The 27324-nt window shown below is 38.5% G+C and overlaps 1 protein-coding gene across 1 annotated transcript in view; it reads left to right on the top strand.

The window, feature by feature from the left end:
* ME1 (malic enzyme 1) overlaps window positions 1-27324 on the top strand; it is a 167035-nt gene that overhangs the window by 18890 nt on the left and 120821 nt on the right. The window contains exon 2 of the mRNA XM_071548681.1: window positions 24157-24290. Within this exon, the coding sequence (XP_071404782.1) occupies window positions 24157-24290 (134 nt within the window). The remainder of the gene's footprint in view (window positions 1-24156; window positions 24291-27324) is intronic.

Raw genomic sequence — 27324 nt, 5'->3', positions numbered from 1 at the left:
TGATAATAGAGTAGAAATAGCACAAAACCCCCTGGGTGAGTGAGAATATCCCATTGAACATGAACCTCTTCTGGGGAAGAAAGCCAAAATCTCTTGCTGTTCTTCTTGGAGGTGTATGCTGGTTTTTTCAATTTGCAGTTGTTCTGAGTCATGTGTAATTCTTATGACTGAACTATTCGAATAATTTAATCATATTATTCTTGCTTATGTTAACTTGTCAGTGGAAATATAACAAGTAAATCGTAAAAAAGAATGTGACATTTTCATCTTCTTTTTTCTGTTAGAGAGAAAAACAGAACACTTGCAGTAGCCTTTACTCATAGTAGAATAGTTTCCACACCAATCTCTTAGATCTTAATTAATGTGCTTACATGTATAAATTTGCAAACAGTATGCAAGTAGTAAACATTACACTTTATGTCCTGTATTTTCAATAGCAAATAGCATTAATCTGTAGATCAGATACCCAGAGTGTACAATGTCAATGATTTTTTTAGAAGATTTTGAGACTTGCAGCTATTTTAAAAAATATTTTAACTTTTTATTTATTTGTTTTGTTTTCTTTGGTAATGAGCAGGAGATTTGAGGGTTTTTGTGTTGTGTCGAGGGGGGTTTTTTGTACTTTTGAGCTAACTGTAGTCTGATCCTATGAACTGAATGTCTGCTTACAGGTCAGGCATATTAGCATAGTAAGTGAACTCCTGGAACACATCTTCTAATTGCTTTTCATCCAAAAAGAATTCACTTCAAGTGCTCCAACACTGTCCCACAATATGAGCCAAAATAGTGAGTAGTGACAACCAGGAAACTTAATTTAAAAGCCTGTTCAAACACATTACACCTAATGTGCATGCACCTGTTTTTGTGGAGTAAAATTAATTTTTAGTGTTTTAAATGTCCACAGTTGTATGCTATTGTTTAAATCCATGCAAGAGAAGACAAAAGCCCTTATGAGAATTTCACTTGTTATCAGATGCAATATATGATGTTGCTGTGACTCAGAGTTAGGGCTGATATACTGTAGTTTTTTGGTGCTTGAGCAACTACCCTTCTCATAACAAAGAAGTGAGAGAATTTCACCTGTAAGTAAATGAGCGAGATTGCACATGTACCACAATGTGGGCGGCACTTTACTGAGAGTGTCCTGTTATTTCCCTTCCAAGCTGTCATCTGCTCCAGTTCAGTGAGTTGTTAAAACTAGTAGAGGCAGCTTAAGGTGCTGCTGACTCTCTACCTACAGATAGTTTGCCACAGTTGAGAGAAATACATGATTTCATAGAATGTAATAATGAAAGAGTGAAAAAATTGACATGTAGACCTGCCTATATACAACATGCTTTTGTGTCTTTCCACTTACAGATAGAAATAGCTTACAGAAAACCTCACTTGGGAGTAGTGCTTACTCTGTGTGGATATGAATATTTGGTCTAGTTCTTAAAGGTCATCCAGAAGTTTTACACTCTGAATCAGACTGTTGAAAATATTTCTGCTGCACTTGCTTTACCTGGCATTCTAAAAATTAAGTGGGGTCCAGTGTCCATAGATACCAGTGACCAGCTAGCTACTTGCTACTACATAGGATTCAGAACTGTAATAGAGATTGGTGGTGCCAGCAATCTCTCCTGTATTTCTTCTCAGCTTCAAGAGTGTGCTGGTTTAAAGGTGAACCAGCAGGGGAAATGAACTCACCACGAGAGAGATTATAAGTCAGAGCTAAAATTTAATAATAATATTACAATAACAACACTGACACACAAGGGAAAATGCTTTCAACTCACAAAACCCCAGCAGTATAACCCAGTGTCCTGGGGCACAAACCCAAGGGGGTTTGTTTGCCCTTGTGCTGAGACCCCTGTGGTTCCCCCAAATCCAGAGCACAAGGAAAAGAAAAACCTGTTGGTGCAGGTGAGGGCTGTGGTCTGGGCGAGAGCGGTGATCTCCTCCTGTCAAGGTCCTGCTGCTGCTCTGGATCCGACGAGAAGTTCCCGAGGTCTTCTTACCCACCCCTTATGTACCCTCAGGGAGCTCTCAGTCCCTCCCCCTGGGCGGGGACTCACACAATGGGTGATTAACTCTGGGAGCCAGGGGGTGTTGAACTGTTGATGGCCCACTAGCAGCTCCGCCCCCCTCAGGCTGGGTGTGAAGGTGCTAATGACTCCCTGGGCAGCTGCTGCTAATGGCCCATTGTCCTTGGTGAATGAATAGAGGGGGTAGAATACACAGCTTTGATCACCCCCACACAGGGTTAGCTGGTCCCTCCTGCTGAACTAGGACAAAGAGTTGGCTCTTTCCTTCATGACAGAACTTGTTAAACATTTAACAAGCCTATATTCCTTTCCTTGACTGTTACCTCACCACTTTGTATCAATAGTCTTTTTGTGTGTTTCCTCCAGCGTTTTTGGGAGGAAAATACAAAGTAAAAGTACATATAGTAACATAGTAACCAAACCTAATCCTGAAATTCCTGTGGCTCCTGATGCTATTGGATGGCTACTGCCATCTTCCTATGTAATGTCTTCATAAAGTACTATTTTATATGAGATATTAAAAACAATTGAATGGCTGACTGCCTTTATGCTGTTAAGCTAGTAGTATCTTGTTATAAACTCTTGCTATTACTTAGTGCCAATTCAGATGCAAACAGTGGCGTCTGATCTGGAGTTCAAATGGGGAAGATTCTCCCAGCCTCACTCCCCTGCTGCTGACCTGCTGCCAGGATGCTAGTCTGTCTGCAGCTCCTCATCCTGGCAGCACGTACAGCATTTAAATTCCCAAACTCTGCTGGTTTGGGAAAAAATTGTACTCTCTCCAGTTTTCTGCATATTTTTTCAAAGCAAAAAAAAAGGCATAAAATGAATTAATAAAGGGGTCTTAGAGCTTGTTAGCAAAATGTGGAAATGAAGAAAAGATCCAGCTTTTTAGGTAAAGTGTGTTCTGATAGCCTATAAGACCATCCACAGGCCATCTTGTCCATGAATTATCCTAGAAAGTATTGGAAAGAACATGCAACAGCATTTATATGTTGGCAATATATTCCCTATTTTTATATTCCCTGATTTTTATTTTATTTCACTGATGGTGTGTATACCTAGGAAAACACTTACAGAATTAGAAAGTCCTGTATTAGGAGTATCATCTGGAAAATTGTTTTTGCATGGTTCTATAAATCTTCATGATGGTTAGACACTAATCATTGACAAAATTTAAAACATACTTGTAGGATATAGAGCAGGTCTGGATAGGGGCTTTGAGGTAGATTTCAAAAACAAGGCAGAATAAAAATTTGTGCATTCTGAAGTGTCACAGCCTGAAAGGGTTCCAGAAAGTTTTCTTGTTGTAAGAGTAGTTAGGTTTTCTCTTGTATTTCTACAAGTGAAAGCTGATGAACTGCATGCAAGAATCACTTCATTCAAGGTTTTGTAAGTATGTTCTGCTGGGAAAGTGTCCTGACTGGTGTTCTGTTTCCCCTTCCCTGCTTCAAATGCTATTTGTTCTCCTTCAGCAAGGAAAGTAACAATGCTTTTCATTTCAGACATGGTACTACATTAACCAGGGTTATATATTAGTTTTTATTTCAGTTGGTCACAGTACATGACCAGATTCAATCTAGTTTTGTGTGTATGTGTGTTTAAAGGGTGGCTTGCACAGGATCAAGCTCCATGGACTGAAATTATTTAACCAGACATCCTTTCTTTTTTTTTTTTTCACAGCAACGATGTGAAGAGCTCTTGAAGGCTCTCATGGGGAGGGATGGGTGGTGATTTTGTGGAGGGCTGCACCAGAGCCCCTGCCAGCCCAGCTGTGTCAGTGGAGCCCTCTCATGGCGGTGGGGTGGGTGCCTGCAGGAGGAGGTTTCCTGTCAGTATAGCTGTCTCTGACAACCTGAACTGATCTTGCAAAAGGATTCTATCGGGCTCACATTACTGCTTGGCTGGAGTTTGTGACTTTCTGTGTGAGATCCAGCCTGGCACAACTGTCCCTGTTGGCTTAATGTGAGCTGGTCCTGTGTTGGACAGGAGCAGGCATAGATGTCCACCAGGTCTTGGTATCAGCAGTGTTTGAGCTGAAACAGTGCCAGAAAGAGGGGTGTCTCTCTCTTCCACACCCTTCCACCTTGCTGAAACTTCTTACCATCCAGAAAAAGATGAAGTTTGAAGAGGAAATTTGTTAGAACCTCTTACTCTATTTTCACATTTCCATTTTAAGAAATAATATTTACAGTTGTCTTTGAAGAAATACTTCTGCAACAGTTTTGTGTCGGTTTTTTTTCTTTTTAATTTTTGAAGAATTATTGCAAACTATCCTTTCAATTTCCAAAAGCCTTTATTTAGAAACAAAATACAAACCCAAACAAACCCCATGATCCAGAAAATCCAATCAAGGACTGCATGGGACTAGAGGTTGAAGGAAGGACAGACCAAGGCCAGGGAAGATAAGGAAAGAAAACATATCTCAACAAAATAAGATGAGCCTTCAAAGAGAAGGTTAAAATTATCCCTTTTCTCATTTATTATTAGATAAAATAAAAAGTAAACAAGTAGTTTTGGAGACTGAATAGATATTGAGAAACTAAGAAAACAGTCCAAATCCAAAACAAACAAAAAAAGAACAGGGTTTAGAGATAGCATTTTAAGATGGACTGTATAATAATTTGATTTTCTGAAGATTAAGCTGCAAATAATATAAAATTGCTTTGCTCTTGGATGGAAAAATGGTAACTTATTTCCTAGTGTAAGAAAGCATAAGCTACAGCAGTTTCATACAGTTTTTGGCTGAATAATTCGTTATACTTGCTGATGATCCAGGGTGAGATTCTCATATGGGTATCACAGTGGAGTAAATGATACATGGCTTGTTCTGAATTTTACTCCTAAACCAATGTTGAGAGGTTCTCAGTTCAGACCATTACTTTTATGCTCTATGTACAATTTGTGTTCCACAAGAAAGCAGAACAAAATTTTTATTTCAAATGATGAAATATTGAGATTAAAGCATAATGGCCTGAACAATTTAGTATTTGTTAGTGTATGAATAAGCTGTGTAATGAGACAGACTGCACTATCTGCAAGCCTGAGGACTATACTTGTTAGAAGGCAGGCTGCTTTGTGGAGTGACCTAGAAATGATGAAAAATGGGCTGACAGGAACTTCATGAAGTTTGGTAAAGGCAGATGAGCTGCCCAGCAATTGGGATGCAATAACCCTGTGCAACAAAACAGTCTGGGAAACAAGTGGAGAAAAAACAGCCCAGTCAAAAAAGGCCTGGGTGACTTGGTGACATGGTGAGAGGGTCAGAGGCAAAAAAGACAGGTTGAAATATGTGAAATTTGAAATAGTTCTGAGGAAAAATAAAATTGTGCCTTGAGGATAGTCAAGTGCACTCAGGAGCTGCTTAGAGAGAAGTGGAATCTCCATCGTAGATAGACTCAGTAATCACCTGATGATGACTCTGAGCACCCTGACCAGAGGGACCTACACTTCAGTAGGGCCTGGGCTAGATGACCTCCTTAAGTTCTTTTTAAATTTTATGATTCTCTTTTATTTGTGGTTGTCATGAACTATATGCATATAATATAGTTTGGACTTTGTGGATAACTAGATTATAAATGTTTGTTCTCCTAAAATAATGTCTAGTTGTTACTATTTCCGTCTGTTTTTAAAAAATAGCATTTTTCTAATTGATTCATAGTAGTGACAGCTGACTTCTAGGGAACAATGAAAACTAATTTAGATGGGTAAGGATGGTTCAGATGGGTAGGTTTTCTGTGCTTACTGGTTTTATGAGTTACATAGGGCGGTAAATTACCTGGTTAAAAACAGTATCTCTTTTCACTTTATTACAGCCCAAGTGCCATCTATGTGCAGGGTTAGATGCTGCAAGAGGAAATTAACCCCATAAATCCCATTATTTCTTATATGTCATTCTGCCTTTCATCTTCCAACCCAATAGTAAATTTCTGTCTGTTTTTACAAGTTTTATTGAAGGACTCGTAAAGTTTAAAGTGTTGTCATCCATGATTTTATGTCTCTCATGGACATATTATCAACTTAAGGACAACAATTTTTTCTAAATCAAACGCTTTAGAAGTAAAGTGGGTAATTGCTTTAATGGGGATATAAGCTGCCAGGAAAATACTTAGTGATGTGATACTTCATTACAACTATACAAGTGCTCTTGTCAAAGGGGGGAACAAGTTTGTGTTTTTTCAGTTGGTATACATGCCTGAAAGAATAAACCTGTGTAGGGCATATAAAGTGTAGCCTCTTAAAACTGTCTAATGTTGGCATGTGGACTTTTTTGCATCAGTTTTGAAGAAAGTTTGGGATGTATTTTAGTTCTTTCCTCTCTGTAGAAGAAAAAAAAAAGGAAGAAAAACAATAGAAACCAGCTTAGACTTGCTTCCTCTCCAGTGATCATTGTCTATGACACTGTGCTAACCTAAGCAAATATTCTCAATTTCTGATCAACCATTTCAGAGCTCAGCATGTGGTTGGATTTGTGGGATGGTGATGGAGGAAGAAAGGGACTTTTATAATCCTATGATTTCTGTTACTTGGTTTCTGTTTTATTCAAGCTGCCAACACTATTATTTATGAAATTTACCAATGCATTTCTTATTAAACCCCCCCACCCCTTAAGTCAAACCATATGCTTGAGAAGCTTTTGGAAGGCAAAGTGTTATTTTCTAAAAGGAATAAGCACTGATGACTTTTATATTACTGTGTATTTGTCTGAAGGGAAGTGTGTGAAAAGATACCTAATGATGTAGATAAAAGGTTTGCTCTAATGGTTTAGAAGGTATGCTGAAATCTTTGGGATTTTCTTGGTGGACTTCTGCCAAGGTTTCATCCGAAACAAACAAATAAACAACAATGTTTTATTTTTGAAGGGCTGTGAATTTTCTGTAATGTAAAATTCCTCTTACAAGGATGTGAGTTGAGGGGGTTTGATTTTGAATACACAGATTTCTTGGGCGATGTAGGTGAGAGCAAAGAATGAGAAGGCAGTCAAACTTGACACAGTTGTGAGTACAAGATCTACTGATCTGCAGAGCTACATGAGCCCAGCTAAGAGGTTCTCCTGACCTACTTTTAGGTAACAGATCCTAAACTTGGCTATCACTGACACTTTAGAAATGCAAACATCAGATACCATAGTATCATAGGTAATAACCCAAACAAAAGCTTTGGGACTTACTTTGCTTTAAAATTGTATTTTCCTTTTGTTGTTTTTGCCAGAAGATGTTTCTTTAGTGAATTGTGTACTCTGTGGAGGAATTTACCAAATTTGTCAAGAATATCTCTGTATAACAGGATAAATGTGGATTCTGTATGCATAAATTCAGAATTTTTTAATTATCTGTGTTTATTGGAGTTGCATATGTACCTTTCACAACCTGTGTCCCTACTTTAGAATGTAAGTTAGAAATTGCTAAATGCTGCTCAGCTCATTCTCCCACATGTAGAATAAGGGTATCTAGTAGGGTTTTTTCTACTGTTTTCTATAGTATCACTAATAATAGACTTAAGACCTTAAACAAAAGCATTCATTTTGCAGAGGACTAGTAAATAGTTCTGGTTCAGCACAATAATTTAAAGGTTCCAGCTTTAAAAACTTCCCAAGCTGGAAGATGCCTCCCCCATGGATATCGTATTTTGGGTACCTCATATTCCCCTCTAAGTGTGTGATTTGTGATTCCCATTGAAACCCAGCTGAGGCTCTGGATTCATCTTCGTGAGGTTCCAGTGGGATAGTGCTGCCCACCTCTGCCTGGGAAAAGAAGTGTTGCTTTTTGCAGTGTGATTTAAGCTTTCCATCCAGGCATAATTAGGAGCAAACAGCAAAGTAAGGTTCTTTGTATGTGTAGCGTGTGTAAAGCAGATTGTAGTAGTCCAGAGATCTTCTGGCACAATTACTTGCAGCACCTGCTTTTCCTTCTTGTATTCTTCTGAGCTTCGTTTCTTCAGCCTTCACATTGCATTCGTGCATGTTCTCTGATCTTAGTGTTCTATGCACAGGTTGGACTTGCTCTGTTTTGTCCATGACTCCTACCTTTGAGCTGTCTTGCAGTTATTCATAGAAAATAAATCCTGTTAGTGTTTCACTTGCTTAGCTGGCTTTTCATTCCCCATCTGCTTGGGCCTTCTGCTTAACTTTTCCATTTCCACTGCTTTCAGTCACATCAATTCGGCACTTTGCCTACTATTGTGCTCTTTCAGCAGCTCCCAACAACTCCTTAATGTGCCTTTTCTGCTTTTACTTTTGTTCTAGAAATATCAGCTACTTCTTTTGACTGCCATGAGAGGCAGATAGACATAATTAAATTGGGTCAGTGTCCCCAGGAATGCTAGTGACTTTGCAGTATTCAAACTTGCTTCCTGTGAGAAGTACTTTCCTATGCTATAAAGAAGCCAGTTTTTCTCCTGCATCTTGTAAATAAATTCTAAAGTTCAATGTACGTAAATCACATTTCCTACTAGAAAAACAAGCTTTGGAAAATAAGTTTTTGGAAAATCTTGCATATTATATCTTAGGCATATGTTCTTATTTTGGATGCCAGTACTGATGAAAGAAATCTGTTCTTTTCAAGGATTGTTTTGCTATGCTGAGAGACTTAAAACTGTGGCTTCTGTACAGCAGCAGAAGCTGCTTTTAAGATTAACACTTCTGGGGAAGGAGAGCAAACTAGTCCCTCTAAAAACCAGCCAACTCCCACTTCACACAGCAAGCAGTGTTACCTTTGCCAAAACAGTCAGGACCAGTGGTGAAATAAAAGATTTTGGTTTGTTGTGGAGCTTGTCGTCAGTACATAGTGATTGTGAGTGATCGTGAGTATCTGAAGGCTTCTATACCTGCATGTGAAATGGTCTGAACAGCATCTGGCAGTCTTACTGTGGTTTAAGTAGTCAAGGTACAGACAACACCCACGAATGTGGTCTACTTTTGCATTTAAAGTTACTATCATAAGCTCTAAAGCCCCTAAAGGGCAACTTCGGTGACTAAAGCTAAAGAGCAGGATTTTGTGTTCTTTGAAACACTTTTGGTTCAATTTGTTTTGCTGTTTGAGTTGAGAAAATATGTGTGTTTTCTTGTATAAGCTTTTCAAAAAGCCTTTTTTTGGTGATCCTTTCATCTTCTACAGAAAAAGCATGACACTCTGGAAAGGAAAATTTTGCCTCGGTGTCATAATCAGTCTATGTTGTGTTTTATTGTTACTGTTTCTTTTCTCATCTCCCTATTTCTTGCCCTTGAAGACAGGGCAGATCCTTAACATATTCACATGGGAGTTCCTGTAATAGTGTGCAACAAATGCATTAGAATATTATGTGCTGCCAGACTGGAAATAAAATATGCTCTCAAATATGTGTAGAAATAGTAAAACTAATAAAAGAAAATTCCCAGTGATGGCTACAGCTACATTACCTGCACTAGACAAATTGGTAGTTCTGTTTTTACGCTTTTCTTCATCAGCTGGTCTTTTAACCCTCAGGCACTTGGTGAACATTAAACTTTGTTTAATTAAAATCGCAAAGAAATGGTGGAACTTTTCATGTAACACCACCAACCTCCCAAAATCTGCATAACAATGTCCAGTAAAGTTAATGTGCCCCAAAGGGAACTTTCCCTTGGGAGGTCAGGGAGGTTAAGGCTAGAGGTGATGCTTGCTCAAGACATGTGGATCCACTGCACTGCATCATGGATTTCAGCTGGGACTTCAGTGGAGAGGATTGGGGTTTTTTAATAATAGCTATTATTATTTATGGACTTTTTTCATATTTTCATCTTTTGTAATGAGAATATACTATTTGAACTTTAGGAACTAATAAAATATGTTTAATGTGCTACTTTGTAATGTGGAGGTTAATAAACAAATAGAATACAAGTGTATTTCTGAGTTGATTTTGTTACTGTATTTTTGTTCAATTTTGCATGGAAGGGGCTAAGTATTGGTGTTACTTCTGTAATTGACATTACTCTGGTTGTTCATAGGTTTCAGAGCAGTCTGGTGGTGTAATGGAGAGCACTCAGGACTCTGAATCCCAATGTCCTGAGTTTGAGTCTCAGTGGGACCGTCCCCTGGCAGTTCAATGCCTCCCTGCCATCCCATCTCGTCACATCTCGAATGCTCAGCAGGGTCAGCCCCGGTTAGTACCGGGTGCTGTGACAGTCCTGAGGACTTCACTGTCACTGTCCAAGCTCGCTTGGCCGTGGCAGATGGACCTCAGGACTTAAACGGTGGGGCCAGTTCTGTGCACGCTGTGCCTCACCTAAAACATCCACTGTGCAGGCTGGAAGGGCAGGTGGGGAGAGCCCCGCCCAAATCTGCGTTCGCAAAGTCTGGCCATACATACATAGGTTTCAAGAAGTGGACAGACTTGCTTTGTAGTTAACTGGTTATGAAACTGATGAAAATTGATGATCCATCGTTTTTCTTAACTTGAGCAGATCTCTCACTGTTGCCTAAAATATGTTGCAAATACGTATCTTAAGCTTAAGGACCCCATGTAAGATTTAAAAAAACTCTGTTAGAAATTTTTGTTTTTGTGGAATGCCTTTGGTATTAGCCTGAAGATGTGTTTTGCCAGTTTATATCAAAACCTTTTCCTCTTCTGCGTTCCTGGTTGCTCTGTAGTGTGTTGTGTAGATGATGTGCTTATAGGTCTGCTAGCTCAGGGTGTCCAGAACAAGCTTACATCAAGGGCAGTGGTTAATGCCTGCTCCAGATTGTTTCAGATTAAACAAGATATTTGTTCACATTTTGTACAAGTGATGGAGCTGGCACCATAGTTTCCTTTAGCAAAGGCAGCAGTTAGTTATGTATCTATAATGGGTCTGCATAATTAAATACTAGCAAACTGGAATGAATAGTTAAATTGAGGAGCAACATTTCCTTCAGATTCAAATTGTCATGTTTGTGTTCACTGACAGGATACATTTTTGAACACCAGCAAATAAAATTGTTTTCTTAATGGTTTGGGTTTTTTTGGTTTATTTAGGTTTTCATGTTCTTTTATTCTTGAGTTTGAGAGGCACAGTGAGAAAGGAGGGCAACTAAATACTTTGTTTGCTTTGAAAACAGTAGCGACTTGAAATTAATTTACTGGGAGGAAATTCTTACAATTTTTTCACCTTTGTAAGTTTTCTTTCAGGTAGAGCTCTTCTGTGCCTGATAGCAAATTCAGATGGTTTTATATTGGCTGGTTTCCTTGACTACCATTCAGATTTTATTTCCATAATGCTCACTTTTCTTCAGTCTAGTGTTTGCTTTGATGAGTCAAGCTCTTTTGGAGGGCAGTCAAATAAAAAGAAAAGTGATATACCCCCTTTTATCACGACTTTTTCCATGATTTATTTCAGTCTGATCTTTTCTATGCAAACAGATACTATTGATACGCAGGTTGTATCCTGGCAAAAGCAGAGCTGGATGAATGCATCTGGTACAGCAGTTTTAAGTGAAATTGTACTGCCATTAGTAGGTATTGTCCTTCAAGGAGCTATCTTTTTGCATGCTCTGGAAGGCTACAGCATGACTTTGCCTTCTCCCTATAACTCATCAAGTAACAGTTTTAGGTTGCAAAATCAGGACTCACACTAAAATTCTGGACTAGCTGTATCTTATTTTTACTGTTGAGTTAGTTTTAATTGTTTGCCTTCCTAGTCAGTCTGATCCCTAACTGTATTTTCCTCCTGCCTTAATCTGAAGTGATAGAACCAAAAAAGCTGTGGCAAAGTTTAGATAAGCTTACAATTTTCAGACAGATGTGTATAACTGTGTGACAAAATTCTGCACACTCTTCTATCCCTTAGCAGCTATTTCAGGCTTGTGGTTTTATTAAGGAGTGTAGCTACTGATGGCTCTTCTGAGTGTTTAAGAATTCAAAGTGAAAGAAAGACTAAGTTGTGAAAAGAGGTGTGTTTCATGGTTACATACTGAGCAAAACTAACAGACAATGTATGAAAGAAAAGATAACTCAAATATCTCTACATTCTTTCATTATATATTGGGTTTGTGTGGGTTTTGGTAGCCAGAGGAGGAGTGAGGGGATAAAGGGGTGGCTTCTGTGAGAAGCTGCCAGAAGCTTCCCCCATGTCTGACAGAGCCAGTGCCAGCCAGCTCTGAGACAGGCCCACTGCTGGACAAGGCTGAGCCCATCAGTGAAGGTGGTAGTGCCTCTGGGATAATGTATTTAAAGAAAGTGGAAAAAGTTATTGGACAGAACAGAACTACAGCTAAACCACCTGGTTAACGTCTTTGCAGGAAATGCTGTATGGTCATCAGTAATTGAGGGGCCTCTGTCCTAAAGCCTGTTCAGGTTTTCTTTTCAAGTATGTGAAAAGAGTAATAAGCTATTCCTATGCATGACTTTAAATGCTCGCTTTGGGATTAAAGAAGAGAATCTGTTGCTATCCTCTTGTCTGCTTACTTGTAATCATAAATTGGCAAGGTTTTTTTGTCACTTTGTTCATGATAACATGAATTTTCAGTGACTTTTTCAGCAAGAAGGAAAAGACATTCCCAAGAGAATGTTGCAAGTAGGATACTTATTGTTACAGCAAAAATGGAATGATTACCTGCTGGATAGCAGTTAATGCTGTGCTTATAGATCAGGTGTGTTTGAAGTGTAGATTTTGCATGTTACTTTACATTGGTTTTAATGTTGTGCCAACTTCTGAGGAAAAAATGCCAAGGCTGAATGAAACAAGCTCCCCAAACAGAGGGTTTGGATAGGCTTTGCTCTTTTCACATATACGTGTATTACCAGCTGATTAAAGGAAAAGTAAGGCGCAGTCTGGAAGATGGGAAACAATCAATATGCATTATACTCAATGACTGTGTATGACTGAAAGGCTTACAGGTCATATCACCAGACTGTGGTAATAGAAATCCGGGGTTAACTGTGGCAATGGAAAGTATTCATCTCATGCCTTTTGTCTGAAATAATTCTATATGTTATGGAACGAAAAAAGGGAAAGGCTACCACCTAGGGTACCTCTCAGTCTGTGGAGAGTGCCCAGAGGGCTAATTTTTGAGTAGACACGTAACTTTTAGACACAGTGAAACAGTACTCTACCCATGAGTAATCTGATAATCTGTGTGACTGGTGTCACTCGATACAGTTCAGTGCCCTTGGCTTGCAGGGCAGACCTTTGTAGTTCACCAGGCTGGCCAGTCTCCCTGTCACCACTTTGATGCAGTAGGGAGAATCCTTCCAGGCTAATGATGCTGTTCCAGTGTTGTTCCCATCTTTCAGCTTGAGGACCTCACAGGTGGGAGCTACTGTGAATCAAGGAAAAGCACTTATCCAGTACAAAATGGGGAGGGGGGAAGAAGACAGGCTTACTGCAGCCACCTGTGTGTCAGCACCTGCAAGCCAAGTAGGCACTTAATAGCTTGCTCATTAGAGGAGGGATTAACTTCTTTTGGTGTTGCCATTTTTAGGAAGTTGCTTGAAAATACAATTTTAATATATGCTAATCTGTGGGAAACCTTTTTTTTAAATTGCCCACTAAAAAAACCGCTTAAGTCTGCATTTTTTTGCAATAGTTCTGCAGAAATGTGCCTTCTACTATTTGTTTCTGCTTACATCCTTTTGTGTAGCATTATTTTAGGCTGTTCCTTTAGATTTGATGTATACCATTGTAGTACTGGAAAAGAAGACCACAGTATTGAGACTGGTCTCTGCTCTCCTTTATGCAATTCTAAATAACAGTATTTAAAATACTTTTGTTAATTGTTTATCAAGCTAGTGAAAAGAAATTAGTTACTTAGTCCTGTCAGAAGCCCAGAATACAGTGGCTGGTAATCTGTTTAGTCTCTGAAAGGCAACAATAAAATCTGTTAAGCATATCAGGTTTATCAAATTCCCTCAGGATTTCAGGGCTTGCTAACCTGTATTTGGTTAAGTACTTATTTCAGACAGATGGAATTTTTGGCAGTTACTGAAATTCCTTTCCTACCTACATGGAAACCATGCCTGACTCTCAAATAACACCTGATTTTGCAAATGTAAATACTGCATTTTTGGAGACGGCATGCCTGGTGACTGTACTTTATTTGTAAAAATCATTACAGTTAGAGAGCTATGATTTGGCATTTTGTTTGGAATCTGCTGGTTAACTCTATTTTATGTCAGCTAATATTATCTTCATCTAAATTCCCTTCATAAATGGGGTTTCCATGTTAGCTATTCCACTGATAGCATTGCAGGCATCCTCTGAGTAGAGTTATATATTAGAGATACAGAGTGCTGACTTACAGCATCCTCTATACAAGTGAATTAATATTTTAAGTAGAATTGCAAGGATGGTCTAGTAAAACTTGGTGACATCTTTATATTTAAAAAATCACTATTGTGAACTAAATTACAGTTCAATATACTGCTATATAAATTGTCTATCTAAAAATAAAACTGCACTTTGATACATCTTTAGAAGACAGTATTGACAAAAGTGGTAATTAAGGAGATTATTACCATTTCAAGATTAATTTACCTTGATTCATCCAGGGGATTAGAGCTCTAAAGTGGCCTACAACAAGTGTTTTTAATCTATGACAGATAATCTGTGTTGAAAATTAACATCTGTCATAAGAATAGGCTCAACAAGTTTGTAAGTGATGTGGTGAACTGCTGTTGTCTCTTCCAGAGTGGTTCCTGTAGCCAGAGCTTTACCAAATAGGCATCTTTGAAGGTCAGTACATCCCAAAGGAGTTGTAAATGAATAAAGATGACTCAGAAATAGCCAGGGACAAAAGAACTCCCAAACCCCAACATCTGAATATTTATTCAGCTTCTCTGGCTCTGCAGGTTAAGCTGTTTCATTCTGCTGTTTGGTCTTGTATGCTCGGGGTGACCAAGAGAGCCAAGACTGATCTCTACCCCAGTGGGATGTCCCTGTGAGGGAATTGAGTCAAGAGAGACACAGATCACCAGTGCTTATTATTGAGCCTCTTATTAATTTAGGTCCTGTAACAAACAGAATTGGGATGTGGCTGTTGGTAGCAGATAACTGCACCCATTGATCCAGGTCCCAGTTTGCCCATTATAGGTTCATTGCAACTCCCAGGTGGGAGCTGCAATAGGGAGGAACAGCCTCCCTCCTTGCTGGTAAGCAAGGCTTTTATGGACCTTCAAGCTGGGTGTTCAGAGAGTCCCTCAGAGTGCCTTGGTCCTGCAGGTATCTCTCCACAGCCCTTGCCTGTGTACGGCAGCCACCGCCTCTCTGGGAGTGTGTGCTGGGGGCCTCGTGCAGGGCTGGTGGCTCTGGGTGTGATGAGTTTATTGGCTCTTGTGGAGTCAGCAACATGACCAGGCTGTGGAGCTGTGCAGATCTTGGGACGATTCACACACTGCCTCTGGACAGGCACAGGGTCACCTCCTGTGTCTGGAAAATTGCTCCATCTGCAGACATGGTGACCTATGGAGGACATTCACACCAGCTCATGCCTGCTGGTCTGCAGAATTGTTCTTGCGTGAAAAGTGGGATTCTGGGCATCTCTGCAGACCTTGCTTTCTAACACACCTCTCTCTGACCATCTAAATGATTTCATCTGCAGGTGCTGTAAGATATACAGATCTGTCAGTTTGGGGAGAGGAGGTGTTGCTATTCCCTTATGTGTTGTGCTTTGTAAATTATTTCGTGGCTTTAAAATTACAGGAAATCTTTTGAGACAGCCAGCTCTGACTGAAAGTGTACAAATGCAGCTCTAGCAATTTGTTTGGTTGCTTTGAGATTAAAATCCCTGTAATAATATGAATGATTCAGGGTAAGATGATGTTTTAGTGCATTGTGGATTGAGTCAAAAGGACAGTTGGGGCTTGATGTAGCAGCCCACGTACAGGCAACTAGTGCCCCTTGAGAGTTGTGTTGTGTGTGGCTGTCATCTGGTGCTGTGAAAGTCTCTTATGCAGTTGATTTATACTTGATACTATTGCCATAATGAGCAACGCTGATGGCTGCCAGTACCTTCGAGCCTCCCAGCTGATGGTCAGTGCCTATGTGTGAAAATCTGAATTTGGTCTATGAAGTAAATGGAGCAATTTGGATTAGTGACTGCAAGGTATGTGTTTGTATTTTACTTGATACTATACATCCTATAATTATCATGGGAGGATAGGTGCCTGTATTGCATATGAATAGCTAAATTTAGAATCTTAACTAGACACACCCTATCATCCTACATTATACCACAATATGCAATATATTTTTATTTATTATTTTCTTGGTGGCTTATTTACACTGTTTGTTTATTACTGTCTGCTGTTTGTGTAATACAGCCTTCTCAACATTAAGGTGAGGAGGGATTATGCAGTGCAAAAAGATTTTACTGTGTGTATGTACAATAAAACAAATATATACAAATAGTTTCTTAGCTTGCTTTCAGATAATTGTTTACAGTAGGTTAAAGGATTGCTAAAATAAGAATGCTGTAATGTGTAATTTCTAATTTGCTGGTCTGAATCACGCTTGTATGCAATCACAGGATCAGCTCAGTGCACAGCTGCCAAGCTGCCCACACGTTCCCATGATGAATTTGCCAAGAGAAGTCTGATCTCCTTCTGGCCTCCTGCTTTTTTTTTGGACTCTATAAGTCCATGGGTGTGTGTATTAGCTACTGCATTTATTTGTGCTGTATTTGTTGGAAGCTGGTTTAGACTTTTGTTTCAGTTTCCCCTGTTGACTTGACTTTTTAAGTTTGCTTTTGAAAATCCTATGGACTTAGAATTGGGCTATGAATATACTCCAGGTCACTTGGCTTTCCTGAAAACTATAAAAAATTATGTGTTCAACACACTGCAGCTGATCTATGACTCTAGAAAAACAGCTTTGAAATATAAATCCCAATTGCCAAAATACAGTTCTTCAACTTAAAATACTTAAAAGCTATGTTTAAAAAATGCATAAAAGAAAGCCTGTGCCTTTTGGCAGTTTATAGCTGAAACAAGAACAGTTCCTTCTTTTCTTGTATGTTCAGAGCTGTGCCCATCAACTATAGGGGGTTTTTTTGTTTACCTTCAGCATGCCTCACAGTCTCACAAGTCGTGATGGAGGCTTCTCCTGTGCACAGGGGTTTATCAAAAGGAGCACAAGTACTGTATCTAAGAGTTCTGCTGTTTACACTTCACCAGTACTCCTTTTCTAGTTTTCTCCTTCCTTATCCCAGCCAGATTACTTGTATGTGCCTGGCTGTTCAAACTCCAGTGAAAGCAGGATTCGCTGCTATTTTGGGATCTCAGCTGTAGGCTAAGGCCTATACAAGACCTGTGTGTACTGAAAGATCTTGGCCTTTTGTGAATGAAGACTTTGGTAAACAGAAATCTTTATTTACCTTCAAATCTCTATCAGATTTTTTATACAGTTACAAGTGTGGAGATCATGGTGATCACTGCTTCAAGCCGTCCTCTAACATGAAATTGAATTTAACTACTCTGTGTATGTATGGCCAAACTTCATGAATGAAGATTTGGGAAGGGCTCTCCTCATGTGGGTGTGCCCTTCCAGCCTGCACAGTGGATGTTTTAGGTGAGGCACAGTGTGCGCAGAACTGGCCCCACCGTTTAAGTCCTGAGGTCCATCTGCCACGGCCGAGCGAGCTTGAACAGTGACAGGGAAAGTCCTCGTGACTGTCACAGCACCTGGTACTAACCGGGGCTGACCCTGCTGAGCATCCGAGATGTGACGGGATGGGATGGCAGGGAGGCATTGAACTGCCAGGGGATGGTCCCACTGAGACTCAAACTCAAGTCCTTGGGATTCAGAGTCCAGAGTGCTGTCCATTACATGGGACTGCCCATGTTAGGTACTGTAGAAAGAGAAGAAAACCAGAGTTCCTCTGCCAAATAAGCTAATGTTAATTGCTAGCTTTTATACTGATTTTTAAACCTTAATGCTAAATGCATAATTCAGAACTCACCAGTGTGCCTCACTAAAAGCCCAAAGGTGAATCTGAGCATAGTTTTTTGGGGAAATAACTACTTTTTTAAAAGATGGCAGTTCTGTCACACAGTGACTTTTCTATTTATAGTCTAATGCTACTTTAAAATAATGAGTACATTATAAATGATGACTGATTTTCTTTGCTTCTGAGAATTCATTGAAATTTTGTCTGTGTGGGTTGCCCCAGAGGATTGCAACAGAAAATTTGTATTTTCATGTTCAGTTTTCATTTTTTAACTCTATGCTGTGGGTCTTCAAACTGTGGTAACTTTCTGCTGGTGATCGTATCCTTTCTTCTTATCAACTCGTATATGTCGTCTTTCTCTTTAGTATTCATGAGTACCATTTGAAAGGATTTCTTTTTTACTCTAAAATTTTAATCTGATTTTTTAAAAAATTGAAACTAAATTCTGCTGTTCAGGCCTGTCTTTTGTGTATAGTCTACACCAAATCATTCGTGAGAAGAAATGTGAAGTTCAGAGTTAATGTAAATTGGCAGTTTGCGGAGATATCTTTTAATTCAGGTTAAAAAGACCTTAACAGAAAACTGTATGTGAATTTGCACCATTAAAAAATTACTCCCTCTCCTTACCTACAGAGGCACTTGATGACCAGTCTGGCTTAAGGCACTGCTTGCAGAAAAGATGTTTGCCCAGATAGCTGCATTAGCTGCCTCTGCTGGTAGTGTTTTTTGGCAGTCAGGACAAGTATGAGTCGAGAAACTAGCAGGAACATCTTTAGCCATGCATGGTGTCCCAGCACCAGTTTCTTGCCATGAACCACATTTGTTTTCAGCAGAATGATTTCATTTTGGAGTGTGTGTTCACATTAGTTATTCTAAGTATTTCCTGGTGTATTGTGCCTTGAAATGAGTGTTGGGCATGGAATATTAAAAGTATTTATCTGGTTTTTCTGAAGTAATGTTTGGATAATAAAAACTCAAAATGGAGGGGAAATGCTTGTAAAACTTCTTTTTTGCCCATTTGTAAGGTGATTTCTTTTCTAAAACCCAAATTATATAAAATAGCTCAAAGGGATTTGCAGATCATTAAACTCTCAAATGTAGCTTAAAATGCTTGTAATATCATTTGTTCTGTATTTTTATAGAGATTTTGTAAAAATTTCTTTGAATGTGTAAAATTTTGCTGGGTTGTGTTTGGGTTTTTTTTTCTTATTCTGGTCTTAAAGGCCTTATGACATTTGGTGCCTGTGACTGCCTGAAGTGTTTTCCTTAAAAGAAAATAGCTTTATTAATTTTGACTTGGATTCCTCCATAACAGTACTAGAGCAGTACGAGAAGCCAAAATTGCTGAAGGCAAAATCTTGACCAGAAAAAGAATTGGTTGCAAACAGTTACAAATACCAAACATCGTGCTTTTCTAAGGACTGCATCTGGTTATGTAGTTGAATTTCTCCTGGAGACAATCTTGTGCATGAAGTGGTGTGAGTAGTATGGGATGATGTGTGACTGTCAACTAGGAGTGATAACACTGATTTTTAATTTGGGACATACCGGGGAAAAAACTGTTCTCCTGTAATTGGAAAATGATTTCAGTCTTTCAGCCAAAAGCATTTGTTTTATTTGCATGTTCTTGTTTGTTTGTTTGTTGTGAAGAATATGGAATTTCAGGGTTCTGTAAATCCATTTTTTCAAGAAATGGATTCAGGTCTGGAGCAGACACGTATTGCAGGCAGCTGTGGGGCATTCGCCAAGCTCTGTGTGGCAGAGCAATCCCTGGCCCCTGCTCAGGGTTACCAACTGCTGCGGTGGGGGTGGCGAGGTGCCAGCTCTCCTCTTTCCGGCCATGGCAGCAGATGTTGTGCATATCTGAGTCCCTCAGATTCCTGAGTGGTTTTTTGATGTCATTGAAATCACTTTTATGATTTAGGTATGCAGAATGAGCTTTTTAACAGAGGATTTTTTTCTTTTTGATGGACTCTGAGACAGTGATGAACCTACTTGTCTGTCCCCAAAATACTTTAGAGACTATTCCTGCAGAAGTATCTTAGATCAGAAATCCAGAGATTTTTTTCTTGTAGAATAGATGATACTTCCAGATATACTCCCTTGCTATATGTTTTTACATTCCTGTTCATTTCTTCCTTCCCCCTGCACTGATACAGTCAGCTCAGATATGCCTGCGGGTACTTGAGCTTGGTGTTGGTGGTTGTGTCTTCTGAATCCCAGGGATGACGTGAAGTCTTGTGGGCCTTGGTCTTGTCTGCCAGGGACTGAGGAAAGAGTCACAGAGTTAAAGAACATTGGATGTAGACATGGTTTCCTCTTCTAAGCCCGCCTCCTTCTGCATGCTGTAAATTTAATGTTTTTGTGGCATACCTGCAGTGAGGCCAACAGAAGGAAATTAGTCTTTTTTATCCTAAATGAGAAGGAGTTTTTAAAAATGGAAGTTTTGGTTTACTAGAACAAAAGAGGGCTAGATCTTGGAACAAACTGAAGGATCCCTGCAATGAATACGGGCTACCCTTTAGTGAAGCTGAATCTCATTAGTGCATGGACAGGATGCACATACTGCTTTAGTGAACAGAGGCTGAGACAGCACTGCTTGAAAATTTCATCAAAAGCCAGTGAGAAAAGCTGTCATACAAGAGGATTCTGTGCTGTTTATTCTGTTTTATAGGTTTTCAGTACTGTAGCTGAACAAGAGAATTGATGGGAATGTAACAGCACTAGAAGAACATTGGAGATGAGGGGCTTTGGGGGAAAAGAGAGTCTGGGCAGAGGACATATCATAATTGATAAACTGATAGAGATTAAATAATGAAAGAACACTGAGCAATGTGTAGTAATAAAAATCATTGCTACAATTACAAAACTTCCCCACATTACAAATGGAGAGGAAAATAAAGAATTAAATGTATTTGCAATGATTTAAACTTTGTGGAAAAAAAAAACAGACTCAGGATGTTTTCTGTGTGCAGCTGAGAATATGAAAGACTATTTATGCCTAAGGAGCAATAAAAAACCCAACCCAAAGTTTAGACCAAAAGGTTTATGAAAAAGGAAGATAATGAGGTGGCTGAAGAACAGCTTGGTTTTACCAAAACCAGAGCATATAAAGAATCATGTAGAACACAACTCTTGAAGAATTGCAAGCTCTTAACTGGGAGGGTTAGTAATAACTGTTTTTTTTGTCTCTATGACGTGTATAAGACATAAAGCAGTGAAAAATCCAAGACTAATGAGGTAAAGGTTAATACATATAGTAGGAATATCTTGCCCTTATGCTGCTTTTAGATTGTCATGCTGTTGTTCTTCTTGGAAAATGTATTTGTAATACAGACTGAAAAATTAAAATGTCCACATCGTTTATTATAGTTGGTATGCTAGATGATGGAAATCTGTCCCATGCAGGTGTGCACAAAATAATGCCTCTCAGGAAGGGAGAAGAGCATGTAAACCAAGCTGGACCTAGAGCCCTCTCTGCTGGATGGCTGGGAAACAACACTTCAAACAGGAAAAAACAAAAGTTTATATGTAGAACAGAAAATCTGAGAGGCTAGTGCAATAAATTTAGACATAAACCATAAATCCTAGGTAGTTAAGGTCTTCCCTAACTATAAGCAGATGAAATAGCATACACTTATTGCATAAAATGGCCTTCTCTTATTAAATTGTTGGGTGATACATTTTAGTGGTAATTCTTTTTTTTTGAGTGTATATGAGATCTGAGGGGGGGGGGGGAGGTGGAGGGGAAAGGAATTAACATTCCATCTTAGAAATTTTAAAAATTCATATTATCTGTACCAAAGAGTATTAATGTAAAGGGTTTTCAAACCATATATAGCATAGGGGGTATAGATGTGTGCTGTACTTTTGTAGCAAAGCTCCAAAGAAATGAACACTTACTACAGAAGCTGTAGTAATATGTGAAAAATAGGCTATTCCAAGATCAAGTACTTTTTTAAAAAATGCACTTGGCAAGATGTAACATTGTCTGTTTGTTTTAAAATAAAATGCATTTTCCAGTATGAGGGGAAACCCTGTCATAGTAATTAAAGTCTGTATCTTATTCCTGAAGTGAAGGCAAACACAGAGAGTAATTGGATTGCCACTTTATTGCCAGCACTGAAAGATCCACTAAAACTATGCAGCTCCCTGAAGTCTAGTCATTTGAACTGTTTCTGAAGTGTGTGTGTGTGTGTGTGTGTGTGTGTGAGCACACATGTATAGCTTTTATGTGGGTTTTTTAAGCCAAAAAAAAAGTCTACTGGAGATAAGAGGGATCAACTTTGAATAAACTCGTGAGGGGCACTGACTCTCCCTTCTTTCATGGTCTTTCAAAGTATGATAGCAGCTGAAGACATTCATGACATCTGGTCACAGAAAGTTCAGTAGGGTTAAAAAAATGCAGGCTTTGTGTGCGCTTTGGGAAATCTTTGAAAATCTTGTATACAGAGAGAACTATTGAGCAAAACAGTTATTGACCGTTATTAAACTTGGTTCCCCTTCATTTTTGTCTCGTGGGAGAAGCACGTTCTGGAAATGTTTGATGTTTTGTAAAGTATTCACTGTGAAATATTTCTTTCTTTTTGAGTCATCATTTCACTTAAGGGTAACAACTTGATTAATGGCATTAGAGAGCAGATAGTGTGATTGAGTTGCTTTAGGGTTTTTTTTCCTACTTTTTTTTCAGGTCACAATGACCTAACCACTTGAAAATTTAGATTAAAAATGGTGTAAGAAGTGTTGTAAACTAGTAAGACACAATAAGATTTTTAAAGTATATTTTTGTTCTGTAAGAATAAGTACTGTGAGGTGACTATTTCTGAAAATGACAAAAAAGCCAAAACTGAAACCACAAGAAAAACATCAAAAGACAAACAACAACCCCCCAAAACGAAACCAAAAAAAACAAAAGAAAAAAACTACACAAAAAAAACACAGAGAAAAAACCCTAAAAAACAAAAAGCGTGTGGAGATAATCAAAGTAACTGATATGAATTTATCACATTGTATCACTCACGAGGTGCTGTGTGAAAGGCAGGAATGACATTGTGTAAAGAACTGAATTTGTTCTCTTGAAAAGCCAAGAATAGTGCAGATGTAGAGTGAAGGATGCCTTTTGTGTTTGTGCTCTTGCTTTACCTGTTTTTTCCTGTCACTTGTTGGCCCAGCTAATTCTAATGGTAACATGAACAAAGAAATTTTCAAAGTCTATTTATAGAGGTTGTTGTGGCTGTACCTCAGGTGTATTTATTTTCCACAGGAGAATAAAGGCAGAAACATTACATTGCCAGTTTTAACTCTTTAGTAGGTCTCAAAGTGTTCTCTCAAATATTTTTTGCATAAGAAACAAAGTATTTTCCATATAGTTGTATGACAGATATGGAATATTAGGCAACTGTCTCATGATTTGTTTATATGTGTGTACACACACACATATCTTCTGGTAGAGTAATAAGTGCTGCCTAACCTCTACTACATGAACTTGTGAATGTGTTTAAGCTACACAATAAGCATATTGGTAAGATTATAGACAGTTTTAGTGTTAACCTAAGACAGGCCTCAAAGACACTTGCATATCTGCAGTACTGACTGGAGTGCAAGCAGTGCAGCAGCAGGATGCTAAAGGGGAGCTGTAACGTGTCTGTGGAGCCACCAACCAGTAGCTACAGTGTGAAACATGCTTATATTTCATAGGTCATATATGGAAGAAAGTCTCCCGATATGTCTTTTTATCCTGTAAAACTGTCAAAGATCTGATCCTGTCTGTCAGTCCTGCCTGGCTGTAGTTACCACAGCAAAGTAAAACTTAGCAGTCAATGCCTAAACCCACTTAATGGCCTAAACCCACAGTCATGTTTCTTCTGTAAAGGCGTCATCTTTCTCACAATAGCTTGGGTACTTTCTGGAGAGTTTTAGACAGACCAACCTCACTAAAAAGCAGCAAATGAATGATTGAGAATATACACCTGATCTCCTCTGCAGTGGTAACTCAGTAATTTTGTAGGGAATAGTCTTGTGGTGTCAGGAGACCATAACTCATTCTGTGCTGGAATGGAGTTATTGTACTGTACAAATCTGTTCTCCTATGACTCAATAAAACCTTTTTCCAAAAGAATTACACAATTTTAAACACTATTTAATTTTAAATAGTTTTTCTGATGCTAACTTTACCTGTGCTATAATGTACCACAGAATTTTCTTAAATTAATTGTCTCTTATCTCTACATGGTTTTTACTTTTTTTTTTTTCAGGGCATGGCTTTTACCTTGGAGGAGAGGCAACAGTTGAATATTCATGGATTATTGCCACCTTGCTTTCTTGGTCAAGATGCTCAGGTTTATACAATTCTTAAGAATTTTGAAAGGCTGACATGTGACCTAGACAGGTAAAGTATGGCTGTGAAACTTTACTCTAGTTACCAAACCATGAGTTTTTTACTTTTTTTTTATGGTACTACAGAGGAAGTCTGGGGATTTTTTTTCAAGCAATAGTGGTTGATTACTGGGAATCAGTCACTTTGCAGAAAACTTGCTTTATCATGTTAAAAGAAAGAAAAAAAATATGTCTGTCTTGGGGGTGGGGAAGGAGAGAATATTTTTTTAAAATTCCAATTCATCCAGGTATGATAGACACAAATAATACATAAGTATAAAGAAATATAATCTGTTTACAAACAAATTTAAATAAAAGGTTTTACAGAAGCCATTTTCTTCAGATAAAATTTTTGCAAATCTATCCCTATTAAGCTTAAGATCTGGAAATACTTAACAAAAACTTGGTGTCTTTCCTTCCTACCTATTAGTATTCTTTTGCCTGTTCTCTTTTCCAAATAAGCATTTGGGTAAGGAAGAAGTTTCTTTCCTGCTCCTGTGACTGGACATCCCTAAAACAGAAGCATTGACATTAAGTTATTACATCCTTGTGTCTTGAGCATTAGACTGTAATTTGCCATTTTAGACGATAAAGCCAGTTTTTATTATAATGCCTGTTTTATTTTAAAGGTTATGCTGTACTGTGCAGCTTTGTAGTACAAATTTATTATTGTTACTTTGGCTTTAGTAATGCACTGCAGTGGACAAAACTAGCAAGTCTTTGGTTCATGGAAATAGCTCTAAACTATTACAGGTTAGGCATTTTTCTCGCTAATGTGTTCACTAGTCAAAATACTTCAATTAAAATTTTAGTAATTAACATATTAAAAAAAGAAAGCCTTGTTTATTTCCCAGTCTTATTCTGTGGCGTATGGTAGTGGTATTTTCTCAGCCATAATTTTTGGTCCAGGTATTTGTATCTTCTCTGAATAGTCTGAATAAACAGTGTGGCCCCACTTAAAATGCTGCACATAAAATTATATAAATCCACAGGTACCTCCCAAATGAAGTTGTTTCTTTAAGACATTGTATTTGTATTCTGTGTGAACACCCAGCAGATTGAAATTCACTATTCATGCCATGGGACACTTTGATAAAAGATATTTTCCTTATATATTAGTGAGGCTTGATATAGCTGTGGTGTTTTCTTCATTTTTTAGCAAAATGCAGTAACTTCTGTTACATATGTACATCTACATTTAAGAGCACTGATGGAAAGACTTGGAAACATTTGCACACAAAAGATATTTCCTTTGAAGACTGTCAATGGTGATATCTTGGGCTTCTTTGCAGATAAAGTACTTGTGTGAATTGAGTGTGCAAATTGTAATTTGCAGCTGTGTTTATAAGTCAAGTGTCTGACAATTTTATTGGAGTATGTCAATAAAGACCCTGCTCAGAGAACCTGTGCATTACATATGTGTGGGCTCAGACTCTTATCTCCTGTGTTTATACTTGTATCAAAAAATTTTAAAGAAACAAGTGACTGGGATCTTGCCATGATGACTCCTTGAATAGCTTCACTGATGGAGAAAGCCAGAAGACATTGATTGTTTTAGCTGGAACTTGAAAAGAAATTGCAAGTGCTCTCTGCACAGGCAGGTATTCAAGGACAGCCTTGCGTAAGAACATGGAGTTAGTTATTGCCTTCTACTGAGCGTAAATGTCCTAATTCTAGAAAAACCCCTCACATTTCTTGGAGTATGCATCTGGCATAGTCTCTGCTCCCACAGAAACAGTGATTGAGAAGAGAAAGGGAAGCCGTTGTTTTCCTTCCAGAGCTTGGATTTGACAGTGGCTGTATACCTGTGTGTTTTATGTCCAAATACAAAAGATTAAGTACAAGCATTTAGATATTGCAGACGTGGAAGCTTTTTAAGTACTGTAGGCAGAAGGGTATGGCCCGGTGAAACATAAATGCTGTGTGTGAGAGCATCTTACGTTGGCAGGATGGTAGCTTTGATTGGAAAGAGGGTGTGTGAAAATTCATAAAGTAAGCTGATAGAGCTTCCCATGGCATGACATAATTTGGCATGGCTGAAACTCGTTGGCTGACTTGCTGCATGAAATTGCTGTACTCTGAAATACCAAGAGTTCATACACAAACCGAATGTGGAGCAGCAGCAAATGTATTGCCCCTGGTATGCTTGGCAAAAGGGATGCTAGTAAGATGAAATAATTCTATTCCTCTAACTTGATTTGGAAAAGCTGTGATAGATTATGCAAATAATTTAATAATTTTTTCTTCCCTGCATATTCTAATTGTCTTCTTGCTGAAAATTGTTGCCCCTGACGCAGCCACGCAGTCTTCTGGCTGGGCTTTTCTTTCTTCATAGAATCACATTGGTAAAATGTTATACTGAATGTGTGAATTTTAGGAGAGAACCATCAAAAAACTTTTTCAGAGAATGCCATGTTATTCTATTTTTTCTTAAAGTTATCTGTCTTTAATGCATTTTTGCATTAAAAATGATGCAAAGTAACAGAGCTAAGTATCTTACATGGGTTAAAAATAATAGCCATTCCTCTCACCTTCCCTTATGTGCTCTCATGTTTTGTAAGATAAGAGCAAAGAAATTTTGACTTTGGAGTTTTTCACCTTTCCATTTTGCCTTGTAAAATGCATGCCAGTGATAGTTGGGCCAATTATCCTAAGAAATCATTAGTAATTTCCAGCTAGTTATAGGTAAATTTTCGTTTGGGTTTGGATGATACCTGGTTTATATCGTTTTGTTGCTACTGTATTTCATTCCCTTCATAATAGCAGACTAGTATGAAAAGTTCTTAGCTGAAGTAAAACAAAGGGAGGAAAAGTGACCTGCTGAAATGGGAATGCTTGGCAGTCTTCTCTGTCTGACTTGCCAGACCTTGGTTTTTGTCCTCTGCAACTCCTCTCTGAAATCTTCATTCAACTACTTGTCTGAGGATAGATATTATTTTTCTCCCTTTTTATAGCACAAGTGATTGTTCTCAGTGTTTTATTGCTTGTTTTCACTATGTTTTCAATTAAATGTGGGTTTCAATAAAAGACTCCATTAAATACTGAAT

Source organism: Pithys albifrons, chromosome 2 (assembly GCF_047495875.1).
Source record: "Pithys albifrons albifrons isolate INPA30051 chromosome 2, PitAlb_v1, whole genome shotgun sequence".
NCBI lineage: Eukaryota > Metazoa > Chordata > Aves > Passeriformes > Thamnophilidae > Pithys > Pithys albifrons.
The sequence above is the reverse complement of the archived record's forward strand: the minus strand, read 5'-3'. Positions and strand labels throughout refer to the sequence as shown.